Raw genomic sequence first — 8850 nt, forward strand, 5'->3', positions numbered from 1 at the left:
TATATATTATATTTACATAAGTATATGTATTTACATATGTAACATTTATAAAGCTCTTGTTTGGCAGATAACGGTAAAAAAAGAAAATTTTAAAATTCTAATTTTTAAAATACAGATTTACAAAACAATCAACAATCTCCCCCCCTCCCCCCCGACCCCCCAAGAACAAAAGTGGGAAACAAATATGAAGCCCTTAATAATACTGACTTTTATAATATGTATATTTATAGCAAGAATGTTGTACGGGCAGCAGCAAACTTAAAAACAGAACATCAGTGTACAATGGGACCTATCCTTTCCCCCCCCCCCCCCCAAAAAAAAACCAGTAATGGATAATTTGTATCAGAGAAATTCCATGGGATTGTTTGTTAAATTTCCAGCAACTGTCTGAAGCTACCATTTCATCATGTCAACATAGCAGTAGTGTCTGGTGTGTAGGCAGGGATACACTCAATACAAAAAGGTGGTCAACAAACCCAAGCTTTAGCATGAAAGTGCTACCTAAATCTGAACGGACAGGGGGTGAGAACAACGATATTTAAAAAGTAAAAAGAATTAAAATACATTGTTCCAGAATTTCTCATTCTTAAATTTACGAAAATATAATTTGAATACATTTTTACATAAACCACCAACAACCCATTTACTGTTCAGGACCCCAATCAGTTTCCTTGAAACCCAGAGAAAACATTCATCTGTTGTCAACATGGATACAGAGAAACAGAGATGCAATTTCAAAAGCTGCTGGCGCAAATATCTCCAAAATAAGTGTGCATATATTTCACCCGTCTGATTGTTTTCTGCTGCAATAGCTTCTGCTTCATACAGGTACAAGTGGAAAAGGCAAAGTTCAGAGAACGGTTTGGTTTTCGGACAATGGCTACTGCAAGATAAACCACAGCTGGTTTCAGATCTGTTTATCTGCCTCTGGGTTTTAAATACTAAGCCACTGACGGCCATCCTCTAGTCAAGAAAATCTTTCACGTCTTCGGAACCCCAGTTCCTAATGACTGACTGCAAAACTTTCTTTGTGAAGGAAAGATCTACTCCTTTTTCAGCATCTCGGCTGCTGAAATAAATGTAGAATCTTAAAGATTAAAAATATCGAACCTTTGCAGCACCTAATAAATCAAAACACCCAGCTCCCACAACAGCGTCTGCATTGGTGGCAGCTCGACAGTTTCGACGTGTACCGTTTCTGTGGGTACGCGCTAGGCTGGGTCAGCCTCAGGAAAATCATGCATTTGTATGTCAATAACTTGCAGCACCACGGAGCTTGAAAACCGTTGACCGGGGAGAAAATGCTGTCCCATAACGTTCAAATCTAGAGCTCGGGGAAGTCGGAAACGCAAGAGACGAAAAACACAACGCATTAAAAACAGGTTGACAGAACATTCACAATAAAAAAAAAACTACACCCTTAGCAGCTGTGGGCAAAGTGCTCACGTTCTTTTCCCGATCCGTGCCGTTCTCCGGAGACCGTCCGGGGCGCCCGCGGACGCGGACCACGACCGCAGCAGGTACTTGTCAGGGGTGCCCTTCCCCCTGTCCACTGTCCGGCACTCCATGTCGAGGCGCCTCTGCAGCTTCACGGCAAGCCTGCGGTCCTCCTCCTCCTGCCGCCGCCGTTCGCTGGACAAGCGGTCCACGTCGCGCCCGGCGGCGCTCTCCTCGCGGCTGCGCGGTCTCGGCCTCTTGGCCCTTCCAGCCTCTTCTAGGTGTTTAGTCTTCCGGCTCCGTTTCCTGCCCCTTCGCGAGGCGGGCCTGCTCCCAGCACTGCCCCTGCCGCGCGCGCCTTGCGCGGCTACCCGTTCCTGGCCGCACGGCGTCGACGCGGCGCTCCCCCCGCCGGGCGTCTTTTCCCGATCCCCCTGCGCGGGCGCTGGGGCGCCACTCGCCGCACAACGTTGCGGCTCCCCCGGATCAGCGCCTCGTCCTCGTGAACCGGGCTTCTGACCCGCCACGCTGCTCGGATCCCCCCGAGCCGGATGGACCACGCGGGGGCTGCACACTACATCCGGCTGGCTTGCACTGCCGCCGCCTTCTTCCACGGGCTGATCAAATACCAGCCTTCGTTTGTTGCCCGCTGAGGCCTTCCCCTTCTCGCGCCCCGAGCCATCAGCCTGGGGCACAGCAGCAGGCAGACTTCTGTTCAGCGATTCTTTGGCCAAAGCAGCGTGGCCCGATGGGGTCTTCTTCTCGGCACTCGCCGGCTGGCAAGCTACATCCTCTGGGCTCTGCCGGAGAGGGAACTCCTCGGCAGGAGAGCTTGTGATAGTTCCTTTAGATGCTGCCTTTGTGCTCTGGCGGTCCATCTCAATTTGCTTCCACTTCTGGAGGATGGTGGGGCTGGCCTCGTAGCTGGTGTGCTTCTGCAGGCTGCGACTTATGTTGCGGGGCGTGGACTTGACAATCGCGGTCTCCACCACTCGCCCGTCCGGCAGCCTCTTGGGGGGGGTGCAGGGCGAGCAGACGATGGGTTTGAAGTGGTTCAGCTCCTCGGAGATGCTGTCGTTGCTCTCGGGGCTGATGGACCTCTCCGGTTTGGACAGGGGGCCTGCAAGTGGGGCAGGGGGCCCCGCTCCCGAGCGCCCACTCTGCTTCTTGTCGGGAGTCAAGATTGGCGCCGAGAAAGAGCAGCTGTTTTCGGAGGACAGCAGGATTCCTGCATTTGTACTGTACGTTACATTCGTCTGCAAAATAAAAGACAAGAGAAGGACTTCTGAAGAATAATTTGGAAAAGCAGACTACACCTGCTGCAAAATATATATACTTTAAAATGCATGAACAAAAAGTCTGAAAGTCCGAAACATTTGCACAGTAAAACAGAGCTCTGGTGAGAAATGAAGCCTCAGCGAGGCCCTTCTCATTAAAAGCAGCTCTGTTGATGTGATTGACGCTCTTATGTACCTTACAGCTAAGCCTTTTGTTGACTGTAGAGAATAACTGCTCAAGCAGTAGCAGCAGTACCTTGACCACAGCAGCAACGTGCGACAGGCAACTGCTCTTCAGCTGGCCTTCTTCAGGATCTGTGCAGCTCCTGCTCCTCTGCCTCACAAGCGTCTGCACCCTGCCGGGAGGGGGTGGCATTTGTTCAGAAGTTAATTGACAACCATTTCAGTTTTTTCCAGATTTACACTGCGCCAACTGCAGGACAGAAGACTAGTATTTAACAAAGAATACAAACATTATCAACAACACAGACAAACACTGCAGAATATTTCATTTGGTTCAAGATTCAAAAGATCCACTTGAAGAGGCTCTGGGGGAGCAGTGTTTGTAAACATGTTTAAATCCTTCATCCGCTCCCATTAACAAGGTACGAGAACACCAGGCTGCGAAGCATACAAGTTACCGCACAATAAATACCCTGAGAGTTACAGTGTCTACAGTATCTACTCAGCAAAGGACAGTCATCTCAGGGACAGCCAGGGATTGTCAGCTGTGAAAGAGCTGAAGGGCTTTTCTCCTATGAGCATGCAGCTTTCGAAGGAGACGCGTTTTAAGTTTTAAAGCATGTTGCTGGTAAAGAAACTGTGGACATGTACCTCCACTGAACAGTCCATTTTCACTGTGCGGTTTCAAGCTATGAAAAGCTGAACAAGGACCCAGCTGTGCAACAGACGCACTGTTTCCATCAAGGATCTACTTAAACATTACGTCTTTTATTCTACTCTGTACAGGTGGGATGCACATGAAGAATATTCAAAATAACTTGACTTCTTTGCCAACGACAGCTATTATATTTTCACATTTGCAGCCAGCGATGAATTGGCACATGTGCTGTGAAGCTCAATGGAATTCTGTGCTTTACACATGAATGTGAAGCCCACAGGGGAACAATGCATCTGTGGATGTGCCATCAGAGGGGTGGCACTTTCACATGTGCTTGTTGAAAACTATGATTCTGCTAACCAATGCATACCTTTCAAACACTGCAGAACGCTCTTTAAAAAAAAGGAAAGATACCTTTTGCTACAGGCTGGCGAGTTCCTGGTTTTCTTGAATGCAGACATGTGCTTGGTCCTGCCCCCCATCGGTTCTTCATTCTCAGAGTCGGATAACACCACAACGCGCTAAGACAAAAAATAAGGTCAAGGGGGAAACGGAAGGCCAAGTGAAGAAGTACTATCGCATGGAGCTCAAAGTGGGAGCCAACACTGACACTCTGCGGCCCACAGCACTTACAGCCTGATTCTCAGCAGCAACGCCTACCCAGAATGGGAAAGACGGACGTGTGAGGAAATGAAACCCTACAATGAACAAAAGCTTTACATACATCCCTGGATGCCAGGAAAACAAAATGTGAGCACGTGGCCTGCTGGAATCACTCCATGATACATCAGGAGGACTTTTGCAAGCAGAACTGAAAACATCGGACATCTGCCACGAGCACTACTGCCGTGACCAGCAGGCTGAAGTCACAGAACCGTATCCTGAGCACAGCAAAACCCCTGGAATCAGCCAGAAGAGGAAATGCATCAGCAAGCTCTAAGGCCAAGTGGGCATCCAACCTGGTGGATGCCTCCCTGCCAGCAGAGACAATGACGGGATTATCTGGGACTTGTTTCAACCATTTAGCAACATCAGCTGGCAGGTTGGAGGCACATCCAGTGAAACAGGACCATTCAGTGACCTGAATTGAACACGTGACTGCAGTCAAGCAGGACACTGTCGTACTTGCTGGTATTGTCCGCGTCTGAAGGAGGAGGGGATCTGTTCAGGCAGCAGCGCTGCATGAGAAACTGACCATACAAGGTGGCCACTGGCACCCATCGTAAATCCGATGGGTGGATACGGTACAAAGATAACCAATAATAAATAATGATAAAATAACCAAAATACAAAATGTTTTACGAACCCTAAAATAAACTCATTCAAGTAAATAAGCAAGATCTCATATAGGAGCATATTTCCATTTCAGTTCTTCACAGGTGCAAAAAGAAAATCTTTTTTGCACTTTCCACTAAACTGACTACCGAGCGCATTCGTACCGTCCGATACTAAACCAGCCTGTTAGCAATCCAAGAGAGAGGTCTGTCCCTCTCAGTCACTCTGGGGCTTACTTACAGGCTCCTCGGAGAGCTGCAGGGACCCCAGACCCTCTCTCCTCCTCTGCAGTCGCAGCTTCTTCTTTTCTTCATCCTCCGAGTCCGACACGGTCACAGCGAACTGCAGAGCGGATACATGAGAACATGTAACACCTGCAGACCGCAGCTTAGCAAATCTCTTTGCAAGTTAGAACAACTACGGGAGCAGCCTAATTTGGAGATAATATATATATTTTTTTAAATCATGTAGCAGTACAGCATGCAGAAGAAAACTTACAGGTTCCTGAAAGCACTTTAGCGTTCCACATTCATCTTTCTTCCAGTGGGACTGCACTTTCTTTTTCACCTCGTGCTCCACACTGCCCGTCACCTCAAAATGATCCAATGAACATCCAGTCAATCAGTAGCAATAAAGGCAATAAAAGAGAGTAAACCAGCTTCATGCTAGGACCCACCACCAGCAAAAATTCCAAAAGACTATCTTTTTATTTGCAATTTCTTATTCAGGAAACGGGGGGAAAAAACTGAGGACACAGGGGAGGCAGTACAAAGTAAGGGGGCAGACTGGGGACTTACTGTGGAGACTGTATCGGGATTGCAGGAGCTCTTTGTCTTCCTCGGGCTTTCCAGCCTCCGCTGGTCCTCCTCCAGGGACTTGTGATTCATCTCCACTGAGGCACCTTCCTCGTCCTCCAGCTAAGCCAGCACACAATCCCAGGAACAATGGTGAAATGATCCTAAAGCCCATGTGACTGAACTCCCCAAATCCCTCCCTCCACACACACGATCGCAGGATATCTCTTGCGCACGTAAGGAAAGACGACAAGTGCGAGGTCAGTTAGCACAGGTACCTCGATGTGCCCTCACCTTGCTCTTCATTTGTTTTTTGTACTCCTGTTGTATCTTGCGAGGTTTACAGAATATTATTCCTAGGATAAATAGAAAGAAGGCTGTTAAAAACCACACCGAGCCTTGTCTTTCGTCTTAAATAGCTATTAAGAAAAAGCTTGTGTTGAATTATGCAGCCTCCAAATTCCAAAATGGTTTCACAAACATTTCTTTTTCCAATCAATTAACACCCACTGCAATCAAATTCAGTGTTCACTTGATTCCCTGCAATCAAATAAAGACAAAACTGGTGCTTACACTCTTCACCACAGACCAAATAAACTGTAAAAAACTCTCGATCTTCATTTACTAACACGTGGAAATATAGGCAATTGTTTCCCCAAATTAAGATAGGAAAAAATACTTATTTTTATCAGATTGACACAATGCACTGCTTTTTTCCATGCTTCAAATATATATATATAAAAAAATAGAGAGGCACTTGGTGACTGACTTTGGTTACTGCAACCAAATTTGAAGGTTTATGCAGCATGCATCCCATCAGAAGATTCTAAAGGGTGACTTGAGCTCCCTGTGTCCCTGCCTGGAACCTGGAACCCAAGCTCCTCCCTCCTCAAACTAACATGTTGGGACAAGTCACCTACAGAGGCCAGCACTGCCTCCGCAAACACTCCACGAACTGCACAGCTGCTCATCTGCTTTGCTGCTTGCAAGCTACTATCTCTGCATGCAATGTCACGTAAAATCCTACCTGGGTTTAGAACACAGAGCAGGCACAAGTGGTCTTTTAACATTCATGACTGCCAAATACGAGATTTACAGGGTCTACAGCAAACCTACAGGCTAATGCATTCAGTAGCACCTAAAAAAAAAAGAATCTTGTTCGCAGTCGGGACAGCTCTCCGAAGTCATTACACGCGGCTCACGCTGACGATTAGTCGTCTCTTAGGAGAGCCGGAAATGAGCTTTTTCTTTAATCCACAATTATTGTTCGAGAAATTAGATCCCAGCATTTCCATCTCAGGAGCAGAGAATAAAACAATCCTGTCCCTACTTCGCTCGTCCGACTGAACACAGAAACATCCACAGCTGGAAATAAGTTCCCAAGCGGCTGAGCAGGACAGCTGCAGTTAAACAGTCTTGGCTCTGCAGACCAAGGAGTCTGCTCCAGGTGTACTTCAGGTGCACCAGCAAACGGCAGGACTGTTAAAAGAAGAAACTGAAGCCCCTTCAATGCAATTATTAGAGTACAATTATTATACTATGATAATTAAAATGGGAATAAATATGCACAAACACCAAGCAGTATTTATTAATATACTTACCACCACAAACTTCCATTAAAGCACTTCGTATAGATGATCAATTCGTTAAGCAATCCCATAGGGGAACAAGATTGGGACTCTAAGGGACCTGGGTAGGAGACCCTTATTCTAGTTAGAGATTAGGGAGGAAATGCACCAAGTACAACGGTAAATATCCATTGCGTTGAGAAACCAAATGGCCTTCTGTGGTCTGTAATCTTGTTAATGTTATAAAACCGATGCACTTCAGTCTTGACTTGCCCTGATGTCAAATTCTGTAGATCCAATAATGAAAGTCATAGAGGAGTTTCATAAAGCGTGCTTGCATATTCAAGTCCCAAAAGTCAAATGTTATCGATGAAGGGGCAAAAACAGCATTGCAACTGTTCATCTGAACAGAGCAGTGGGCAACAGCTCTCCATCAAGCATCCTGACCACTATACAAGCTGCATCTTAACTATCTAGTACCTGTACCTTAAGGTAACCCTGACCTCGCCCACCCCTTGAGAACTTCAGCATTGCAATTTATAAAGCCGCACAATATCAGTTAAAACACAATTATATTGCGGCTTCTACTGATTTAAACTACTCGCCGCAGGTGGGGCTGCACACTGGTGGTGGTGGAGGGGATCCCCATTACCTGTAAAGCACTTTGAGTGGAGTGTCCAGAAAAGCGCTCTATAAGTGTAAGCAATTATTATTAGTAAATGTAACACTAAAGCTAATAAGACAAATCTCTAGCGAAGTTAAGCTGGGTGTTAATGTCTAACGATAAATCACAAGCAAAAAAGGCTTAATGCGCACACTAAAAAGTTTGATTTGCTATGCATACAGCACAAACGACACTGAAAACATCAGTTACAGTGCGAGTTGCTGGACAGAATCGACTCCCCCCATCAGTACAAATCGGCGAGAGGGGGGAGGGCGCAGTTTTTCCGCCAGTCTTCAAAAACTTATTTCAACGCGACCAATAAATAAATTTTTTTTAAAAAAAATAAGCCCGGGTCATTTACCGTCTGCAACGCAGGCCTCCGCCTCCCCACTGCTCTCCATCCTCCGCCGACAGCTCTCGGGGTAGCTCTGCCGGACCCTCTCCCACAGCTCGGCGTCGACCAGGCGCTTCTCCCGGGCCTGCCTGCGGGCCCAGCTGGACACCCGCAGCCGGCACAGCGGGCAGCACAGGCTGGAGAGCTCCACGGTCCGCCTGAAGCAGGGGAGACACACCGAGTGCCCGCACGGCATGGTGACGGGCTGCAGCAGGATCTCCAGGCAGACCGGGCACCGCGCTTCCTCCAGCGTCAGCTGTCGCGGAGGCGCCCCGGCGCCCGCCTCGGCCCCGGCCGGCCGGACCCGGCCTCTCCGGTCCCTCTTCCCCGGCCTCGGCCGCGGCCCCGGTCCGGTGCTAGCGTACTCGGCGGACCTCAGCGCCGCCATCTTCCTTTTTTTTTTTGGCGTTTTTTTTTCCCCCTGCTTGTAATTTTTGAAAGCAGTCCCCGCCCTTTTTGGCGAAGACGTAGGGTGATAAAATATGAATACCGTACGGAAGGGGCAAAAAAAAATAACCACAAGCAGCAAAAAACGGCGAATATAAGACTCAGATTTTTTTTTCTCTCCCTACACTGCAAAGTTGCGGAAACAAAAACGAA

General features: G+C 47.7%; 1 protein-coding gene across 1 annotated transcript; it reads right to left on the reverse strand.

Moving 5' to 3' along the window:
• Window positions 1-290: 290 nt before the first annotated feature.
• Window positions 291-8638, reverse strand: rnf169 (ring finger protein 169). The gene is made up of 8 exons (XM_088920052.1): window positions 8218-8638; window positions 5919-5980; window positions 5628-5747; window positions 5329-5421; window positions 5071-5172; window positions 3970-4076; window positions 2971-3070; window positions 291-2693 (listed from the first exon to the last, which is right to left on the reverse strand). Exons 1-8 carry the CDS (start codon window positions 8636-8638, stop codon window positions 1443-1445), a joined length of 2256 nt encoding a protein of 751 aa, XP_088776178.1. The 3' UTR covers window positions 291-1442.
• Between the last annotated feature and the right edge of the window lie 212 nt (window positions 8639-8850).

This window comes from Atractosteus spatula, chromosome 7, assembly GCF_055471065.1.
Source record: "Atractosteus spatula isolate fAtrSpa1 chromosome 7, fAtrSpa1.hap1, whole genome shotgun sequence".
In the NCBI taxonomy this organism is placed as follows: Eukaryota; Metazoa; Chordata; class Actinopteri; order Semionotiformes; family Lepisosteidae; genus Atractosteus; species Atractosteus spatula.

Bases quoted from the DNA above. Each gene is read 5' to 3' on its own strand.
- rnf169 (XM_088920052.1), bottom strand. From the start codon at position 8,638: ATGGCGGCGCTGAGGTCCGCCGAGTACGCTAGCACCGGACCGGGGCCG. The intron at 5,173-5,328 runs GTAAGTTTTCTT...TCCGCTCTGCAG, and splicing joins TAAAGTGCTTTCAGGAACCT to TTCGCTGTGACCGTGTCGGA. The intron at 3,071-3,969 runs GTATCTTTCCTT...CCCTCCCGGCAG, and splicing joins TCGCCAGCCTGTAGCAAAAG to GGTGCAGACGCTTGTGAGGC.